At 40.7% G+C, this 21,959-nt stretch overlaps 1 protein-coding gene across 15 annotated transcripts in view; it reads left to right on the top strand.

The window, feature by feature from the left end:
• Positions 1-21,959, top strand: part of LOC118428883 (multidrug resistance-associated protein 1-like) — an 83,710-nt gene that overhangs the window by 15,325 nt on the left and 46,426 nt on the right. For 8 of the 15 annotated variants that reach the window (XM_035839149.1, XM_035839157.1, XM_035839156.1 and 5 more), the window contains 14 exons: positions 618-857; positions 1,503-1,680; positions 2,410-2,664; positions 3,158-3,361; positions 4,041-4,187; positions 4,657-4,741; positions 5,514-5,580; positions 6,069-6,195; positions 6,571-6,747; positions 7,220-7,387; positions 7,871-8,063; positions 8,925-9,039; positions 10,141-10,393; positions 10,919-11,132. In XM_035839149.1, coding sequence (XP_035695042.1) covers positions 618-857; positions 1,503-1,680; positions 2,410-2,664; positions 3,158-3,361; positions 4,041-4,187; positions 4,657-4,741; positions 5,514-5,580; positions 6,069-6,195; positions 6,571-6,747; positions 7,220-7,387; positions 7,871-8,063; positions 8,925-9,039; positions 10,141-10,393; positions 10,919-11,132 — 2,423 coding nt within the window. Of the gene's footprint in view, positions 1-617; positions 858-1,502; positions 1,681-2,409; positions 2,665-3,157; positions 3,362-4,040; positions 4,188-4,656; positions 4,742-5,513; positions 5,581-6,068; positions 6,196-6,570; positions 6,748-7,219; positions 7,388-7,870; positions 8,064-8,924; positions 9,040-10,140; positions 10,394-10,918; positions 11,133-11,477; positions 11,789-12,055; positions 12,367-14,013; positions 14,325-16,276; positions 16,588-19,367; positions 19,679-21,623; positions 21,932-21,959 lie in introns of all 15 variants that reach the window. The other 7 variants (XM_035839158.1, XM_035839146.1, XM_035839151.1 and 4 more) reach the window with 7 other exon arrangements.

The following is a 21,959-nucleotide window of genomic DNA, read 5'->3' as shown; positions in this document are numbered from 1 at the left end:
CTTATTGGACCGGTCCAGAAAAACCGGACCTGAAAAAATTAGGGGGACCAGATGTTGGACCGATTCGAAAATTAACAGATTATTTTATCAGGCATTCACACATTTTAGCGCTTGCGGATGGAAGAAAATAACAAGAGTGAAGTAGAGTAGAATTTATAGTAATTTCTACCAAGTTTTACAGCCAATCGAACAGTGCAGTTAGCGTGGAAGGATTTTAAAATGCCAGTGTAAGCCTAATACTCCACCAAACAGATCTCTTTGTAGTGAAATGGACCATTGGTATGAGTCATACTGCATCAGGTCCAGGTTCAGGTCCGGACCTGGACCTAATCCTTTGGACCTGAACCGGACCTGGACCTGAATTTTCTGTACCGGTACCCAGCCCTAGTTACCCCTATGGGTTACCCCACAGATAAAAGTGAACTAGCATTAATGCCTCAATCAGTATAACTTCATGCTATACTTTGGACATTCAACAAACTGTTTTTAGATAAGATGAAATGTTATGCAATGTAACCTTGAAGTTTGTACTTCTCTTGTGGTAAGAGGTACACAAAAACTTCAGATCATCAAGAGTACTTTTTAATACCACTCATCATAATTGCCTGAACTTTCAGGTTTGAGAGTCAAGATGCTAAGGTGGTCTACAATGGCCCTCAAGGAGCAGGGAAGGACAAATCTGAGCTGATTGCTGGCAAAGGAGAAGTGGAGATAGTAGAGGGATCAGAGAGTGCCAAGAAGTGTAACCCGTCACTTTTCAAAGCTCTGGTCAGATGTTTCTGGCCCCTGTTTGCAGTCAGTGCTATATACAAGCTGATACAGGACATTCTCCTGTTTGTGAGTCCACAGCTCTTGAAGTAAGTCTTTTTCTGTTACTACAAGGACAGGATATTTAGTCATAGGTCTAACTTTCAGAGAGATAGCTAAGCGACATGTGTTGTTGTTGTTGGCATCCTTCTGTCTCAAGATACAATGGAGAAGGCTAACAGTCACTTGCCGACGTGAGTTCAGCTCAGCGACTGTACAGCTGACAAAGACACCGTACAGCTACCAAACACATAATTATCTGAAGTATACATAATATGTACCTTAGGGTTACTGATACTGCATTGATACAGCTCCGCAAACCTCTTTAAGTTAATTTGTTTTTCTCAATGTGGCAAGGTTGTGGCATCCGGTGGAATTCTAAGGGTTAAGTTGCATAGAACTTAGAAGTGTAATCTATAGCTATGAATTTCATTGAGCGATATGTCAAATCTTTTGTCGCTCAGCAATTGCAGCCTCTAATAGAAAGGTAGTGTACACTGAAAGATACATGTACTAGTACATACAGCATGAATATTTTCTACAAAGACTTATTTTAGACAAATAAAGATTGTTATACCTTTAACTTAGAAGGTACACTTTTAGTCTAAAATATATAAAGGTCTGCCAGTTTGTTTGATATGAAGAGTGACCAAATTTGAATGTTTGCAAAACGTTCCATCTTCTTCCTTTTACAGGTTGTTGATTGCTTTCACAAAGGACAAAGATATATATTCCTGGAAAGGCTACCTGTATGCTGTTCTGCTGTTGCTTGTGGCGATCATCCAGTCATTGGTGTTGCACCAGTATTTCCATGGATGTTTTGTGATGGGCATGCGCCTCCGAACTGTCATCATATCTGCTGTCTACAAGAAGGTACACTCAGGTCCTTTAAGTTGAGAAAAAGATTTTCAGAATCTTATAAGAGTGTAATTTTCTTATACATGTATGTGTAGTCCTTCTGTCTCTGGACTAAGATATTGTGTTGTTCTTCACCCACTTTGTGCATTACTGGGGGGTCACAGTCCTTAGAACACGACGTTGAATAGAGCTCCACTGTTCATCACACATGGTGTACCTGGTCCAGTACAAACCGTTTTTTTTTGTTGGACCCGTCCGGAAAAAACGGACCTGAAAAAATCAGTGGACCGGATTATAGACTGATTGGATGATGAACAGATGATACTGGCAGGCGTTCACATGTTTTGCAGCTTGAAGGTAATAAAGAAATTGACAAGAGCAAAGTAGAGGAGAGTTGATTTTTTAAAAAGTTTTTGCAGGCAAAGTTGATTTAAAACAAAGACAGTTAGTGTTGTTTACATGAAGATACATAAATTCAAAACCCCACTGGACGTCGGATACTCCATCAAACACATCCTTTGTAGCGAAATGTACCATATGCATTGTTTTGAGAATCGCCCATTCACAAGTTTTCACAGATAATTAGGTCCAGGTTCAGGTCCGGACCTGGACCTGATCCTCTGAACCTGGACCTTCCCATACCTGAATTTTCTGTACTGGTACCCACACCTAGTCATTATGTGTTAGCTGTTATGGCTGATATTTAGGTTTCTTCCACACTAAGTCTGATGTTTGTTGTTCCAGTCTCTGGTGGTTACCAACGAGGCTCGCAAATCCTCCACAGTTGGCGAGATCGTCAACCTGATGTCGGTGGACGCACAGCGATTCATGGACCTGAGCACATACCTCCACATGATCTGGTCGGCGCCGTTCCAGATCGCCGTGTCGCTGTACTTCCTGTGGCAGACCCTCGGACCGTCCATCCTGGCCGGGCTGGGCGTGATGATCCTACTCATCCCAATCAACATTGTCATGGCAAACAAAACCAAACAACTCCAGGTGTGAAAGTACTTTTCATTGGCAGACAGATAGAATGATGAAACAACAATTGTTTGTTTGACCCCTAATTTATTTAGTAAACAATCTGCCTTCAGGCCCTATTTCATTTAAGTCATTAGGAGATATAATTATGATTACATGACTGAAGTCCTGATAAATCCTTTAAGTTTAACATTAGAGTTAACATATACATTTATTATGTTGTTGCGAGTTTCGTGAAAAAGAATTGAAAAAAATTACACTTGTACAGTAAGAAGAATATTGTTGTCCTAAGCCCAGGCATTAAACCATGGCATTGATCTCACAAGAAATTTATTGATCTCACAGTTAAATATTCAAACTTGCACAGTAGATATTATATAAGATAGAGGTAAAGGATCATATGAAAGTATGGCACAAGCAAATTGAAGATTTCTAAACCGAAACTGGAATACCGAAAGTTACACATTGTGTGTGCGTAAAACATTGTACTGATATCATCCATACAATGTAGGTGAAACAAATGATTCAAAAAGATGCTCGAATCAAGCTGATGAACGAGGTGCTAAACGGCATCAAGGTGCTGAAGCTGTATGCCTGGGAGTTGTCCTTCAAGGAGAAAATCGAGAAGATCAGATCAAAAGAGCTTCAGATCCTCCGGAATACCGCGTTCCTCAATGCTGGAGCTTCCTTCACGTGGGTCTGTGCACCCTTCCTGGTGAGTTGAAGTCTAAAGTTTAGAAAAGTTTTATTTCTGTTTTGTACTAACCCTAATGATGGTGTCTGATGGACATCGAAACGTTGGATGTGAGTACTACCCTGGTTGTGTTTGAAAGAACTTTGACTATCATAAGTATACATTTGTATACTCGTTTTGAACCGGTAAGCCAATTGAAGCCAATCGAAGCTTATTTTTTGGACATGTTAAGAAACTGATGCTTCAATCTCAAGACTTACTAAGTCTTTAAGTGTTCTGTTTGAAAAGTCAAAGAGTGTATAGTGTAGAAGAATTTCTCACTGAGAAATGGATGGATCAATCAACTGAATGGCTAGACAGTAAGTAAGAGGAAAAGTGGTCTTTTTTGACATTAACTGAAGAGGAATGATTGAGAAGAAATGGTGTTCCAGATTCTGCATAATTATTATTAACAAAGGTGCCAGCTGTAAAACTTGAAGCGCTTGCTTACGGTTGTTTCATTTTTACAGTAACCTCTCCACCTCCACTTCAAATTAATGACACTGGACTGGAAACAGTTGCCTCCAACATATTGCTGCAAATTTAAAACACACAAAAAACACATTCTTCCTAGTAGTACCTACAATGTACCTGTACCACAAGATACAACCACCCAGTTGATGAATTTACAACGAATTTGATTTTTGTTTTTCACATCCAGGTGTCGTTGACAACGTTTGCGGTGTATGTGCTGGTTGATGAGAGGAACATTCTGGATGCAGAGAAGGCCTTCGTTGCTCTCTCGCTCTTCAACATCCTCCGTTTTCCTCTCAACATGTTACCCAACCTCATCACAAGCATGGTCCAGGTAAGGAACATTTGCTGTGTAGGGAACAGTCAGTGATTACTATCACCTCCATGAAAAATACATGCATATCCAGACATGATTTTATTGCAATTTAATCATCTTTTAATCATGTTTTACTCCATATTTGCATATTTTAATTGCTTGTTAATTGTCTTTTAACCGCGATATGGACATGAGTAGAATGGGAACATAATTATTGAGATCTGTACGGTATATGGCAGAGACTGTCATTCTCAAATAGAACTGTTAAACCATAGCCGATACTGTAATGTTGATGTGAAATAGGTTGGCTATACATCTTCTTCTTACAATCCCAAGCTTGTAACTTAAAGAGCGTTTTAGGGGGCAGAGCTGTCTGGAAAGAAAGAGTAGACCTGTTCCGGGCAAGCCGCCCGTGATGATGATGGTGTTGATGATGGTAAGATGGTAATAGACTCGTATTAATCTTTCTGTTTTCTATTTTGAACAGGCCAGAGTTTCCCTACAACGGTTGGAGAATTTCCTGGGCCATGATGAGTTGGATCCCAACAATGTAGACAGACATGTGGCGAGAGGTATGTGAGAGACATAGGTCCTTCTGTTTTGGACTTATTTGTGTAACAAACTTGTTTTCACTTGTTAACATTGGAAGGCAAAAGTGGGAGGGTTAATCTTTGAACTCCTATCCCTTATCAAGAATTGTACCTGTATTTGGTTGGAAATTGTATACAGGTGACAGATTTCAAGTATGGTATGTTATGTTACAATTTTAAACTCTTAATCCGTACACAAAGAAAGCACTTACCAACAAGCTTTCGATCAGTCCTCTGATCCTTATCAAGTTGAAATGACCCAAAGCCTAAGTCACACATCCAGACCGGAAGTGTGACGTCAACAATGGGTCAAAGGTGCTTGGAAGTCGGTATTGGCCCCTGTCTTGGTTGAGACAAGGTTGGTGGGCTCTGATGTAAATGGCCTGTTTTTAAGTGACACTCCCTTTGGCTGCTGAGCAACTTACCATTTAACAGGTTAACCAATGAATTAGATAGAGAAGGCAAATATTTTTACATGTTTTATGCTACATCATACTCTGCATCATGACATACATCATATTCCAAATACGAAGCCAAAGGTCAAGTTAAGTGTGACAGATTGTTCAGTATAGTATAACCTGCCACTGCTGCACCATGTGCATGCAAAGCTGGTGCATTATGCCAAAGGACAATTATACCAACTATACAGATGCAGATACAGAAATCCGATTTTAGTTGCTCAACTGTTGTTATAGCAATCACCATCTAGTAGGAAGCGACCTATATTGAAATCTTTCTGTTCTATGTATTCCAGGTCCTCCTATCGCCATTGAAGACGGCACATTCAGTTGGGGCAAGACAGAAGATCCCATCCTCAAAGAGTATGTATAATACATAACAAAGATTGATATTGTCCTAGATAGGTGCAGGGTTCTAGCCAGCGTTTGTCCTTCCATCCTTTGACGGAATTTTGATGCTGGGGACGGACAAAAATTTCGCCCATTCCATTCTCTGTGGCGGACAAAATTCAGAATGTTAAGATACTGATTGAACCAAGCTGAGTTTACCCACAAAATTCACACCACAAAATAAAGGAAATAGCATTTCGGAGGGTCTAGATTTCAAAATTTTCCTGGGGGAGCATGTCACTGGACCCCTGTGGACCATCGTGCATTTGACTGGATTTCCATTCAAAATCCAGTGCACGAAAAAAATGGCTGGCTGGAACACTGTTAACTAAAGATGTTTTGCATTTAGTAAGGCAGTGTCATATGAAATTAATTCCCATTTCCGTAGGTATATGTATGATTGACATATCTCCAGCCTAAATGGTAATTGTTTTCATAAAAATACATTACTTCACTTACAGCATCAGCTTTGCTGTCCCTGATGGCTCTCTGGTGGCTGTGGTTGGTCAGGTTGGAGCTGGAAAGTCATCCCTCCTGTCTGCCCTGTTGGGAGAGATGGAAAAACAACATGGATATGTCGCTGTCAGGGTAAAGATCCAATACAGCTGAATTTATTGCTTCAACATCACAGTAATGAATGAAGGAAACTAATTTTTATAAGTTTGATTGATTATACTCTTGAATAACAAAAGTCTTAGTACACAACTGAGTGCTTATTCTACCGATGTTTCGATGGCTGTCTGTCAGTGTCATTGGGGCAATTCTGACTAGTTCACTTTGCATGTTTTGGGGGCTGTAAGCAGTGACACCTACATATTTGTACGGAATGCTACAATGCAATGTGAACCAGTCATATTTGCCCTTTTTGCACGAAACAAGAATTTTGTGCAGTAAGTATCTTAGATTTGAAGTACATGTATTGCAACCAAATCCTCCATGACTGTACCTTTTCTTTTCCTTCAGGGAAGCACAGCATTTGTTCCCCAACAGGCGTGGATCCAGAATGCTACCCTGAGGGACAACATCCTATTTGGCAAACGTCTGAATAACTGCCAATACAAGGAAGTCTTGGAGGCCTGTGCCTTGGGTCCAGACTTGGAGATGCTGCCAGGTGGTGATATGACAGAGATTGGAGAGAAGGTAAAAACTGCTGAAAAATTGTCTTAAAGTTTAAATTTAATATGGTCATGTTCAAATCGACTTGACTTAGATTACCAGGGCTTGGCCAAGACAATAAATAGGTGTAGGGCAGTAGAATTATTGTTGACGTCAAAAAGTTGTGTTTTTTTTTCAGTTAACAGTTTTGTTCCCTCAAAGATTCATACTAGTTGATTTCCATTGTTCCTAGGTTTGTTATAGATTGTTTCCTTTACAAAGAAAGTTATGTTTTCGATGCCATTTCTTTGTATGTATGTGGACAGCATAACTCAAGAATGTGTACACATCTAGATGGATCCATATGATATTTGGTAGGTGGGCAGTGGTAGGGGAAATGAAGTGCAAGTTTGATAATGAATCTCCCAGCAACATTCTACTGTACTGCTGCAATTTAGCTATTCTGTGTTTTTTAACATGCTAGTCAGCTCACGTTACTATTTTCTTTCCCTCCCAGGGTATCAACCTGAGTGGTGGACAGAAGCAGCGTGTGAGTCTGGCCCGTGCCGTGTACAGTGACTCCAACATCTACTACTTGGACGACCCCCTCAGCGCCGTGGACGCACACGTTGGGAAACACATTTTTGACAATGTCATTGGACCTAATGGCATACTGAAGGGAAAGGTAAGAACATAAGTCATTTGTTGTAATAGGGACATTTGCGATGTACTGTAAGTCTGAAAATATTTGCAGTGGTTTTATTTTCATGGTTTTTGTGGTGATCTTTCCATGTGGTGAATTCATGACAGTTACAACAGAATTGTTTCAACTTAAAACTTACACCATGAAAACCTCCCTTCCCCCTCTACCACAAAAGTAAGTTTGTGAAAAAAAACCAATAGATTTACTGTCTGTGTTTTAGAAAGAGCTGTACTGTTATCCCTTACGACGGATGGATTTGGGATCAAGTACGTTATGACGTACGGATATGGGATCAAGTATACAGATTTTGTACTCAAACTGTCACTGTAAGTCTTATACTATGTCTGTCAGCATAACAGATCTTTGGTGTATCACACCAGCTTTGCAGACAGGCAGTTTGGCATTATTACATGAACGACCTGTTACGTCACACATAACCTTTGCACAATGATGATTGAATTTCAGACAAGACTGTTGGTGACCCACGGTATCAGCTTCCTGCCCCAGTGTGACCAGATCATGGTCCTGGTGGACGGCAAGATCTGGCTACTGGGTACCTACACCGAACTGATGGAACAGAACGAGGCCTTCGCAGAGTTCATCCACAACTACGGCAACTTCGAGGATGAGGAGGAAAATGAGGAGGGGGATCCCACAGGTTGGAGGGGGATTTTATGTTCTCACAGTACAAAGCAAGCATGCAGATGTATTCGCTGTTTTGCAGGTTTAATGTCAGTACTGGTGTAAAGAAATCTATTGCCTACACTGTACTTAAGTGCTGCATCATGTCAACATAATGATAAGAATGTAATGAGATATTGTTTAGCACATATAGATATGTCTCACGTCAATGTTTGCAGCATGTACAGTCTTAGAGCCTTGAAACTCTTTAAAGCAAGTCATTTTTTAAGTATTACTCTGTCAAGGTTTCTACTGTCTTTCCAGCATTGTTCTTGCCTCTACTTTCTTGTAGTAGGCAATGATAGGAGTCTGAGCCTTCAAAATCTGTTCCTGTTCTTTGCCCATGGCCCATGAAATAACTCCTTCCTGCCAATTTCTGTCCCTGTTTTTATCCTTGCTGCTGAACTTGTTGGCCACCTGTCTCGACATGGGTAAGTACGCTTAGATATCTAACAGCAGTATTTTTCACTGTTTGATAATTCAGGACCTCACTTGCGCTATTTCTTGCTGAACTGTTGTTTCTTTGTTTTTGTTTTTGCGCACACCTTTACAGTATTGCTATAAGTGAAACATTCTGTAACTGTAAACAAGTTTTCCTACCTGCTCTCTATTTTTGTGTGGCTTTTCTTTTAAAATGTTCAAGAACCAAATGAAATAAGTTGCTGTAACCTTCTGTGGCAATGAAGGTTTGACACCCAGGTAGTCGGAGTGACGTTTCAGACAGCATCCACTGTCTTTCATCAGTCACTGACAAATACAGCTGTCTGAAATGTCTGGCTGTTTTCAAACCAGTTGCTTTAGAAACTTTTGTATTGAGTATTTTCACTGTCATCCCCAGTCATGTCCCTTCGAGAAGAAGACATCGGTGTACTGGTGGATGATGACCCATCTCTACCAGCACAGAATGCAGAGGAGGATAATCCAATCACACAGGCCAGAAGGCTCCTCGCCAGGTATGTGACGTAAGCCTTTGGGTTATTGGAGATGAGAAGCAAGTGTCGAAAGGCAGAGAGGTCTTGAGCTGTGGATCTTTTTGTTACACCCCCTTCACATTGGGCAAAATCAATCAGACGACGAGTCTACAAGCTCTAAATGACATCTTCGGCAGTATATAGTACGTCTGGTGTTTCCTCAATCAGCGCACGATTTTTAGTGATGGTGATTTTTAGGAGTCGACCGATGCTCACTGTGAACCAATACCAATCGCCGGTGATCTTTAAGGGCATAGAGCTTTGAGATTTCAGGCGAATAGAGACCGACTTATTAATCATTGGTCGCAAATTGGATGAAGTACGCCCATCGGTCAGATGAATTTCGCTGGACTCCTGTGTGTTTGCAAATGTAGACTTTTTCTTTGACCTAGCAAGTAGTTCTCAGATACGAGGGGCGTGCAATAAGTAATGGTCCTGACCCACTTCCAGTTGTCTGATCTAAATGAAATTTTGTATGTGTAATAATTCATATCTCTATGGGTTATGTTGCAAAAGACAGCTCTGAACTAATTGTGGTTTCTGATTTACTGGTGTTTGAACTTAGTCAGGTGCGAAATGGACCAGGTGTGAAATGGAACCAGTTGAGTGTCGCGCAGTGATCCGGTTTTTGTATTTGAAAGGACGCACACCAAAGAAGACTTTTGATGAAATAAATGAAACTTATGGTGATGATGCCCCATCATATGACCTTGTAAAACGCTGGCATCCTGAATTCAAACGTGGCTGGAAGTCTGTGGAAACAGCTCCCAGACCTGGTCGTCCCTCTTGTGCCATTGATGAGGCATCAGTTGGAGGACCAACCTGGGGTGTCCTACAAAATCGGTGTCCAGAGCTGCATCAAACGATGGGAGAAATGCATAACTCTGGGTGATTCCTATGAAGAGAAAGACTAATAACTGTGCCAAGTTTCATTAATCTCCTGCTATGGGAAATGGGTCAGGACCATTACTAATTGCGCGCCCCTCGTATAATGTATGTTAATATCATATTCAATGTCCATTTTGTTACTTATTACCCCTTTGTATTCCTGTATTATCCTCTATTGTGTTCCTCATTTGACAGACAAATGAGTCGTGACAGCCGCGTACGTACAACGAGCATGAGAAGCGACATGTCATTATCAGAGAAAGGCAGCCAGCGCAGCTTACACCGCAGTCACGAGGGATCGCCAGACGGACTCACGGGCAAGCTTGACGGCATCGCGAAGCCCATCCCGCTGAAACGTGTCCTTTCTCACGAGCAGAAGTGTCAGCTGCCTCAGAAGAAAGAGGAGGGAGACAAGCTTATACAGAAGGAGGTTGCAGAAACAGGCAGGGTGCGTTATGCAACGTATCTAACTTTTAGGAGTCTTTCCATAAGAAAATAACAAAAAAAGTAATACATTCAACCATCAGAGTTATGAACCAAGAATTGATGGTGTTAAAAAATGTCATTCCCTAGAGCTATTGTAGAGTGGAACTCGTCACAATTGGAGCACCTTCAATAGTTTTAAACAATGCTTGCAGCTAGTTGTGCAAAAGTATAACAGGTCGATCAGTGTAATTATTATATAACCAACTGCTGCCTGAGAAGATGGTGTGTTACACCAATTTGTGGTTCTATCGACTATGCACTATCAGATACAGATATGGAAAAAGATACGGAAAAGTAATGGTAATAATGATAATGATAATAGTTACATTTTTTCTGAAAGTGAATATTTGTACATGTAGATATTAGTTGTGACAGTCTATATGCCATGTTTTGTTATTATTCAAAAGATGTACAATCGTCATGTGAATACTGAATAAACAAAACCCTCTGCTCTGACAAAGTTTGAATCATTTTTCTGGATCTACAGGTGAAAGCCTCGGTGTTTGTCGAGTACCTAAGATCGGTTGGCATCACCCTGTCCGTCATCATCTGCCTGCTGTACTGCGCTCAGAACGCAGCTTCCATCTACTCCAACATATGGCTGAGTGAGTGGAGCAACGATCAACCCATCAATGGTACCCAGGACATCGCCAAGAGGGATCTCCGACTCGGGGTGTACGGTGCTCTAGGAGTTGCGCAAGGTGACGTTGAAATTCTTGATTCATTGAACATGTATAATATACATCATGTACATGTATGTTCATTGTATAGATGTTTATGGTATTATTATTTTGCTATATACATTTATGTCCTTGGTCAATAAGATATGAAATTAATATTCAATATTCAAAAGTTTGTTTATGTTTTTGTATTAACTAAAAGGAAAGAATTGCTGCATGAAATGCAGAACTTGTGAAGAGATTGTTAAACTAGTGATTGTTTAGTATTGTCTTCATTTGCTAGTTGTTGTTTACTTCCCCTGGGATACAGTCTAGGTTCTTTTCATGGCTCTTCACTAAAGACCATACATGCATGTTTGGCCGCAGGTCTGTTTTCGATGTTTTCCAGTTTTGCCCTTGCAATTGGAGCATTGTTCGCCTCCACCACTTTGCATGCTGGTCTGATGAACAACATTTTGCACCTGCCCATGGCGTTCTTTGATACCACTCCTCTCGGTCGCGTCCTGAACCGCTTTTCCAGGGACATATACACCGTGGACCAGATAATTCCCATGTGCATGCAAATGTTTCTGTACACGTTCCTGAGCACCCTCAGTACCATCATCGTCATGACGTACAGCACTCCCCTGATCCTTGTGGCAGTGGTGCCCAGCATTCTTCTGTATCTCTTCATCCAGGTACACAGTGTGCATAGAGCAGGTCACAACATGGTTGCAGACTCTTCACCACACCCAAGCAGTCTTCTCACTTCTCCTGTTATTTCTCCTATGATTCTTCTAATTTACAGTCTTTCAGGTCGTTCAATATCTTACTGGATGGTGCCTTTCCTGTGATCTAGTTGCTGTGCCTATTCTGGAACATACAACGTTCCTTATAATTATCTATAGTGCAGATGCTAGTTATGTATTATAGAATGCTTTATTTGTGATATTTTGTCTGCACAGGTCTAGTTGTGATGCTGTCCAGTTTTGTTGCTGCTACTGGAGCCCTGTATGCCTCTACGAGCTTGCATGCTAGCTTGATCAACAATGTCTTCCATCTCCCAATGGCATTCTTTGACACCACGCCGCTCGGCCGCGTTCTGAACCGATTCTCCAAGGACATTTACACGGTGGACCAGATAGTCCCCATGTGCATGAGAGCGTTCATGAGCACATTCTTGAGCACACTCAGCACTATCGTCGTCATGTCCTACAGCACACCCCTGATCCTCGTAGTGGTGGTGCCCTGCATCTTACTGTATTTCTTCATTCAGGTACAGAATATGCATAGAGTCAGTCACAACATGATTGCAGCACATGTCACCACACTCACCAAACTCAAACAGTCTTCATTCAGGCACAGAATATGCCTGAGTGCAATGCCAAATCACAACAACCAAAATGGTCCAGTTCTGGTTTCTGTCAATCTCTAACCTCTGTTTCAGGCCCCGCAGTATTTCTCTAGGTGCTGCTCTCTGTCATCAAAGCAGTTGCTGCATGTCCCTGCTAGTTCTAATACTAATACTAATACTAAGTACTAATCTGGTGCTTACATGTGTATTCATAACAATCTTGCAAATGCTGTTTCATTCTGCACTGTAGATGTAGTATTTTTGACATTCTCTACTTTTTTTTTTTTTTTTTTGCTACTGTTTAGGTCTTTTTGCGATGCTCTCCAGTTTCGTGCTTGCTATCGGAGCCTTGTATGCCTCTACAAGCTTGCATGCTAGCCTGCTGAACAACATCCTGCAGCTGCCCATGGCGTTCTTTGACACCACGCCGCTTGGCCGCATTCTGAACCGCTTCTCCAAGGACATTTACACCATTGACCAGATCGTCCCTATGTGCATGAAAATGTTCTTGTTCACGCTCTTGAGCACACTCAGTTCGATCGTCGTCATGTCCTACAGCACACCACTGATTCTCGTGGCAGTGGTTCCCTGCATCTTATTGTATCTCTTTGTTCAGGTACAGAATATGCATAGAGTCAGTCACAACACGATTGCAGTACATCTCACCACACTCAAACAGTCTTCACACATCTCCTGTTGATATCTGATTTCACTGAATTCTTTCAGGTCCTTCAACGTCTCACTGGATTTTGCATTTTCTAGGTATACGTAGTTGCTGTGCCTTCTACTCATGTGCAGGGCTCGAAATACTGGATGCATGTGCACCTTGGTGCACCCAAAATTGGAGCTGTGCACCCAATTTTTTTCTGTGGGTGCACCCAAATATTTTTGAAGGCTTATGTAAAACGATGTACAAATGTAAAGATACAAAATATAAATGATAAAGATACAAAAAATACAAGTATATACCATATTTGTCAGGGTGATAATAAGATCATATTACTTAAGAAATTGAAGTTGGAATTATTGTTCATCAATATTGTCTTTGCTCCAAAACTGTGCACACTTCATTTTATGTGGTCACCCAAGAATATTTTGGTGCACCCAATTGTGCACCTCATTCCAAAAGTGAATTTCGAGCCCTGCATCTGTGACCTACAATTTTCTGTATTCATCTTGTAGATGCTAAATGTTCTCCATAACAATATGGTCGAGCATCATCATATCTTACAGCACATTCTCGTAGTGGTGTTACCCTGCATCCTACTGTATCTCAGTCTTCGTTCAGGTACAGAATATGCCTGAGTGCAAGTCACAACATGACATCACAACTCTATACCAAAAAGGTCCAGTTCAGATTTCTGTCAATCTCTAACTTCTGTTTCAGGCCTTTTATTTCTCTACATGTAGGTGCTGCCCTCTGTCATCAAAGTACATGTAGTTGCTGTAGTTGTAGTAATCTGGTGCTTTAGCGTATTCGTACTAACAATCTTGCTAATGCTGCTTCATTCTGCTCTGTAGAATGTAGTATTTTTGACATTCTCTACTTTTATTTTTCCTTCCTCGCAGGTCTGTTTGCGATGCTTTCCAGTTTCACGCTTGCTATTGGAGCACTGTATGCCTCTACAGGCTTGCATGCTAGCCTGATGAGAAACATCCTGCAGCTCCCCATGGCATTCTTTGACACCACACCGCTCGGCCGCATTCTGAACCGCTTCTCCAAGGACATTTACACTGTGGACCAGATAGTCCCCATGTGCATGAAATCTTTCCTGTTCACGTTCTTGAGCTCACTCAGTTCAATCGTCGTCATGTCCTACAGCACACCAATCATTCTTGTTGCAGTGGTTCCCTGCATTCTATTTTATCTCTTCATTCAGGTACAGAATATTTCCCGGATACAAGTCACAACATGACTGAAACACGCATCACCTCATAGAAACAGTCCATTTCCTCTCGCTGTCAATGATTCTAACCGAAAAGTGGCTTTCCAGGTCCTGCAATAAGTAGCTAGATGGGGCCTTCTCTGTCGCGAAACCAGTATACATGTGTACGTTCTGGTCATCAATTCTGATACTTGCCAATCATGCAGCAGCTGCTTTTCCTGCGCTGCACACATATACATGATTCTGTGATGTACTCTTTGCACTGAATGCATGAAATCACACTATCGTATGACTTGAAATGTTTTCAAATTATTATCTGCCTGCTATCTGCCTGCCCCCTTTTTTTGCCTGTAATCAAATTCAGTGTTTAAATGACTCCTTCGATGATGAGTTATTTTTGTAGTGTACAGCTGGGTCTTTGCATAATGTTACTGCTATGTGTTATATAAAATGCTATTTCAAAACTATTAGGTATACAAAGGACCCTTAGAATAAAAGGCAAATCGGTCAGTATGTGACAGCCAGATAAGACAGAAAGACAGTCCGTGTTTATCAATACAAATTCAGATAGATATTTTTTTTCTTCTTTAGTAGGTAGATGTACTTGATGGTCCTAACTCAGCACAAATTGAATAATCGACAAGGTATCTCTAAGTTTGTCGATCGCCTTTTAATATTTTATACCCTTTAAGATTTGTCAGTAGTCTCATAGATCAAAGCTCTGTTGCCTTGGGCTTTAGTGTACAACATCATGTGACAAACTTCATGGTAGATGTTGCAACATGAACAGGTTTTTAACAACTTGCTTAGATTGATGTTACCTACCTCCCATTCTGAAAGCCCTACCAGTATTGTTGCTTAACAAGACATGATCAGCATTGATTTATGATGATGGAATGGTGGGACTCTGTTTTCTACAAGGCTTAGCACACTTTTGTCAATGATACTTGCATGCAAAATTACCTTTTTAGTCTTCTCTCTTTGATCATTATGTAATATGTTTTTCATTTAGTGTACCAAGATAGCTTCCTGCATTTAGCAGTGCATGAATATTTAGAGAGAATTTCTTTAAGCTTTTAATGATTTTAAATGATTTAATTGTGTGGCTTTGGATGGCTTTAACTGATGATTATCTTTTACTCTTATTACTTCAAGTTTCTGAACAGAACTGACGAGCTGCTCCCTTTGTTGGTGAAATGCTCCGCATTAAGTTTACTAACTAAACTAAAGATTTTGTATGTTATTTCCGTACACAAAGTAAAGTGCTTACCAACGAGCTTTCGATCAATCCTCTGGTCTTTCTGAAATGACCCAATGCCTATGTCACATGACCTGAACAGAAAATGCGATGTCAGCACTTCACTTTGTGTAAAACTACAACATGTATGTCTATGGAAAAAGAACTTGCTGATGAACCAACCTTCTTTGAAACTGAAGGGGTTTCTTTTTCTGTACATGCACATAGGTTTGGTCGCTTTTCTGCAAAGATTCGGCTTGGTTTATGCAGGAGTTGTCGCATCCCGGTACCTCCACTCTATCCTACTATCCAGCGTACTATCACTTCCAATGGAATTCTACGACACAAACCCAATGGGTCGGATTCTGAACAGATTCGGGAATGACACATACACCATCGACAGTATTCTACCGGAGAGAATAGACTCTTTCCTACGCTGCTTTTTCCAAGTTTTAAGCGTCCTCGTTGTTATCATAATGAGCACACCTATTTTTGCCACTGTCCTGTTGCCCCTTGGAATTATTTATTTCTTTGTACAGGTAAAGTGACGTTTTATACCTCCATCAGAAACAGCTTAGCACACCTGCAGCAAATTCGCAATTAACCCAATTGATGACAGAAATATGAAAGCAGTCTGTCTAATTTGTGGCACGTGTTGATGAACCTTCTTTCAAACTGAAGGTGTTTCTTTTTCTGCACATGCACATAGGTTTGGGTGCTTCTCTGTCAAGATTCGTCATGGTTTATGCAGGAGTTGTTGCATCCCGGTATCTGCACTCTATCCTGCTATCTAGCGTGCTATCGCTTCCAATGGGATTCTTCGACACCAACCCGCTGGGTCGCATTCTCAACAGATTCGGGAATGACACGTACACTATCGACAGTGTCATACCGCAGAGAATACACCCTTTGCTACGCTGCTTTTTCCAAGTTTTAAGCATCCTCATTGTTATCATAATGAGCACACCTATTTTTGCCACTGTCCTGTTGCCGCTTGGAATTATCTATTTCTTTGTACAGGTAAAGTGGACATTTTATACCATCAGAAACAGCTATACACACCTGTAACCCAATGGTGAACTGACTTTCTGTCATCAATTATGATACCAGTCTGTCTAACTTGTGGTGAAACGTGTAACACCTTGGTGATTATCGTGAATGACGAAGTAGAGAGTGATTTGGGTACAAGGGCCCTGTCTGTATTTTGTGGGGAAAATATTAATCATGATTCATTTCACTGATCACTATGGCTTAGTTTTTTCTTTTAGGTTGCTGCCTTCTTCCTTCTATGTGCATACGTGTTTTCCTTTGTCTGGCTAATAATTGTTTGCTCTTGTTATATCAAAAAATTTGTGCAGACAAGTGAATAGATATTAGATATTGAAGTTACCGCAGGGTCTGGTAGTTGTTGTCAGGTAGTTAGCAATACTGGATTATGGGTTGTAGGCTTGGGACAATGGTATGCAATGCAATTTAGATACAGTCCATTGGTGGCGCAAGCTAGCACACTTGACTAAGTGATATCTGTACGCTACATGTACACATAGCACACTTACGCTACGTAGCACACTTAGACTAATAAGTGAAAAGTAGCCAGTCATTAATTTGAACTAGACTTTGCAAAAGAGCAAAGGTACAGTACACCACTTCTTAGATGTCCTGGTTTTCAAGGTGAAGAATGGAGTTTCTTCTCTGTAGTGTTGTATTTTAAGGTGAACACAGTGAATGCAGCATTGTCAGGTGGTTTAACACTGAACAGACAACCATGCTTCTCTACCATTCTTGTGAAGGGTTATATCTTCAGATTGTCTATAATGTAATTGTGGGCAATTTTTTACGGGCAAATAAAGTCATGTACAAAGAACAACAGACTTGATAAGCTAAAGGTAGTCCCAAAGCCTTTTGAGGCCTTACGGGCAGTGGGTTGTTCACCATAGACTGTGTTTAAATTTAGGGCACATCATTGGAATGTATAGCACATCCCTCTCCTTCCACCACCTTTAACCTCCAGGTACCAATTTTTACACCTGGGTGAAGTGAGGAAAATTGTGTGAAGCACCTTACCCACAGGCACAAGATTGTTAGCATGACAGGATTTTGAACCCAGGACCACAAGGTTCTGTGCCAAATACAGTAGAAGTCGGCTATTGGCATCATCGATTTGTCAGCGAATTTTACCCGTTTACCCGACTTAGTCCAATAACCCTAGGAGAGTCCAAACGATCGGCGGGGGAGGGGGGTGCTGGTTACGGACTCAGGGTTGAAATAACCATACACACACATGTCAAAACTGGTATTATATACTAAATTTTATTCATGAACATGCATGTTTCATATGCAGAAGTAACATTGTAGTTAATATTTATCCAAGTTTCTTTTTTTCCTTTACAGGCACGTGTCCGTCATACGTAACGAGAAGAAATAAATATAAAACAAAATACAACATCCGCTGCGTCTCGATTCAATCACATTTCAGTGCAGAATGATATCACACACACGTTTATACATATCCGACACATCATCAACATTTTAATGTAACGTTAACATCATGTGGTAACGTTGAACTGTAAAAAAAAATTATGCTCCGATCCGGAAAATTGTAGTTTTAGCGTGACTCTCAGCTTTAGATACCGCTGTACAGACTACATTTATCGACGTGTAATCGCACAGTCCGATCATCGTAAGGTTAAACATAACATATTTACCGATAAGCATTAGTTTGATTACAACTTTTAAGCGGAAGGTACGGAAACTTTGCTGAAAATTGACGATTTTGTGAGCAATGTAGTGTAGCGCTAAACAAACAAGCATGCCGATGCCGTGGTGAATGACGCCAAAACTGTCGCTCGTCTTCCAGTCATATTTACAAACTCGGAACAAACTGGGCTAAATGCCCGAACTTATCTAACTTACAAACATTTCAGCTTCATAATGGCTGGTTTTGGGTAGACGATGTTCACAAAATCAGTGGGAATTTTAGCTCGAAAATTCACAAACATCAGCGCGTATTAGACAAAAGAAAAATGGCGCCGATGCTATCCCGTCACCCTTTGCGCTTTTGTATTGCGTAACTCTCGGGTGCCGCCGGCGCGGCGTACCAGCGTTATTTGTCCATTTCAGCGGTAATTTTGACGGTTTTGCCGATCGAATGCATTTGTAAAGGCCGCTGATAGTTCATTTTCGACTTTTTTTCTTGTTTTCTATCACATATTTACGGGTCAGTATGCGATTGACCTGACGATATTTTACCCGAATGTCCGATTTATGCCATAATAGATGATGCGATTATACCATTGTATTTACAATGGAGTGAATGGCAAATGGTTTGGGTTTTCAGAATCCTATGCAAATCCCAGACTTATGCCAATAGCAGTGATGCAATTAGTTGGTGTCCACTGTACCCCGCAATTTGCGCCACACAACTTCTCTTTTTCTGTTATGTTGATTTTCCCTTGGTCATCTAATTACCTATTATAGTATGTCTTAAAGTTTCTTTTTCAAGGCTCCAACAAAATTAGGTGAAATCAACTATTGAAATTTGGCAATGAATGATGTACTACATGTATAAGATTTTCAGCAAAAAAGTATTTCAACTATATACAGAAAAGTTTCTGTCCTCTTCTTCATCATCGAAACATCTAACATCTTATAAGATTTTATCCCAGACCTCTCACTCAAAGTATGTTCTTGTCTTTGAAGGCAGTGGCTGGAGCATTTTAAAGGTGCTATTAATAATAAGAGATAACTCTGCATAATACCATTAACACACTCAGCTTCCCTCTCCTTGCTATCTTCCATAGGTGTAGCTGTGGTTCTCACAGCCTTTGCTGTAGCGGTGGGAGGCTTTATAGGAGCGATGCACATGCACCGCATCTTGGTTGCCAACGTGTTGCGCCTTCCTATGATGTTCTTTGATTCCACTCCTGTCGGACGAATCCTCAACCGATTTTCCCAAGACATAAACACGGTGGATTCTGTCGTTCCCGCCAGGATGTCCAGCATCGTCCACTGTTTGACTAAAATTCTGAGCGCCATAATTGTGATAGTGATGAGTACACCTATCTTTGCCACTGTCATACTGCCGCTCGGACTTCTCTACTTTTTTGTCCAGGTAACACGACACTCACCTGGAGGTACCACCTGCAGGCCACACCTTTTTTTATTTGCATATCAAATGAGCAAATACCATTATATACAAGCTTCCTGTAGACTTGTTAACATCAACTCTCATACATGTAATTCCACCGGGTGCCATAATACTGCCACATGCAAAAAAAAATAAACAATTAAGAGAAGGCTTCTGAAGATTAAACCCGAAGTACATTATACCTCAGGATAACTGATGATACATTGGCACATGACTCTGAGTTGATGTTAAGATGCTGAAATAATCTGCTACACTGTTTGAACATGAGTATGTACAGTGTGATGAATTGTGGGTATTATGTCAAAGTTGAAGGCCCCTGAGAACATGTCTGGACAATTGGTATCAAGCGCGGTGTAGACTGATTACAAGTTAGGGGCTTTCACTTTTGACCTAACACATTTTCAGTTCAAAGTGCAAGCTGCCTTTATTCGAGTAGAATGCTGCTTTGCATGCATTTGAAGCTTTTTCTGATTGGCTATGCTAATAAGTGACAATCAACACCATTTGCTCTCTAATGTACTTTCATCCATTTTTATTTGTGGACTTCGTCCCTGTCCTTAACACTTTGCACACTAACAGCCATTGTTCTTGCCCATTTGTAACATAAGACTTTTACATGTAGATCACTGACAAAATGCTTATCATTATCCTTGTGTATGTCCTGTAGACAGTACAGAAATTCAGTATGGAGAGATATTAAGATCTCTGAATTAGTCAACATTCCATGACTGTAGCCCTGTGGGAAGGATTGTGTGCCTGTGTCAGCCTCCTGATTGGTCGAAGGCTGTGGGTCCACAGCTGTGGAGAACACAGTACTAAGCATCCAGTAAGCTCAACACTGGGTTCTAGCTAGACTAAGTGCATTTTTAGCGTAACAGGTCACTATACTTGAGTCCATCTTTACGCAGAGAGCTGATTACATATAGACAGTTTCAACCCTGGAGTTAGTCTTATGCCACTATCTAATGTATTATACAGAATAGTTTGAAATCTGTGGCAGGTTCAGTTGATCTTAAAAGTCAACTTTTCACATGCAATGTTGTGCTTTGTAGTAGTTGTCCCCTTTCAGACCTGTTTTTAATTTTTTTAAAGGATCACTTTTAGTCAAGTACTAGTACTCACTATTGTCTCGTACCTCCTTTAAAATTTATGGTATCTCTGCCCACAGTTTCAGACTTTCAGTAGTCATGATTTAAGTGCTTGAAAAAAATTTATGGAATAGCTAAAGTTGTTTTAATCAAACTTGCCATAGCTGACATACAAATGTCTAAAGCTGCATCATGTAGGGTCCAGCCTCATATCTTGAGCTGTGTTGTTGATCGTTGGGATTACAACATGTACTAGTACTGTTGTCACTGAGTGCAACAGTCATTTGCCCCGTACATGTATGTTCATACAGGGCAAACACTATACTTTGTAGTTATGTACTGCACAATTTAGAGTTCCTTTTCTGAAAGTAATCATAAACAGTGTACTGATGCTCTGAGATTCATCTTACAGATAGGATTTTAATTGTTCTTGCTCTCTTTCTTCATGCCAGACTGACTGTATTGTTTTTCATGCATCTCCAAGAAATAGCAGTACATACGAGTCTCCTCACAGCCCCCCTCCCCATGCAAGCAATTGCTGTTTTTGTTTACATCCAGGGCATTCTACGACTGGAGTCTACCAGGATGTCAGCAGATTACTTAGTTGATGTCTACGTTCAATTTGTAAATTAGCAGATCAAATTACAAATTTGTATGTAAATTAATTGTCTTCCATTTGCTTTCTGCCTGCCAATGGGTCACCATAACATCATTGCGATAGCTCGTATGGTCTTGTCCATGTGCAGAGGTGCCCTTAGACTTCCAGAGGTTAAAGGCATACACACTGATCATATTATAACCAAGCTGTTATTGCTTTGCAGGGCTCCTAATGTATGCAGGGGATATTTTACTTATGATGGGTATTTATCGCGCCTCAAAGTGTCTCCATAGAGACATGCTTGACAACATCTTACGCTTACCGCTGACTTTCTTCGAAGTGACTCCAGTTGGAAGAATTCTCAACAGATTCTCTTTGGACATAGACATGACGATTGAATTAGAGCTGATCTTGGGAGACATGATCTATTATATGTTCAAAATCCTGAACAGCATTATCGTTGTCAGCATGGCAACTCCCTTGTTCCTTACTGTGATGGTGGCACTCGTGATACTGTACTTTTTCATACAGGTAGTACACTTAAGCTGTTCTTTAAGCT

The sequence above is a fragment of the Branchiostoma floridae genome, chromosome 13, assembly GCF_000003815.2.
Source record: "Branchiostoma floridae strain S238N-H82 chromosome 13, Bfl_VNyyK, whole genome shotgun sequence".
NCBI lineage: Eukaryota > Metazoa > Chordata > Leptocardii > Amphioxiformes > Branchiostomatidae > Branchiostoma > Branchiostoma floridae.
This window is presented reverse-complemented; position numbering and strand designations above follow the sequence as displayed.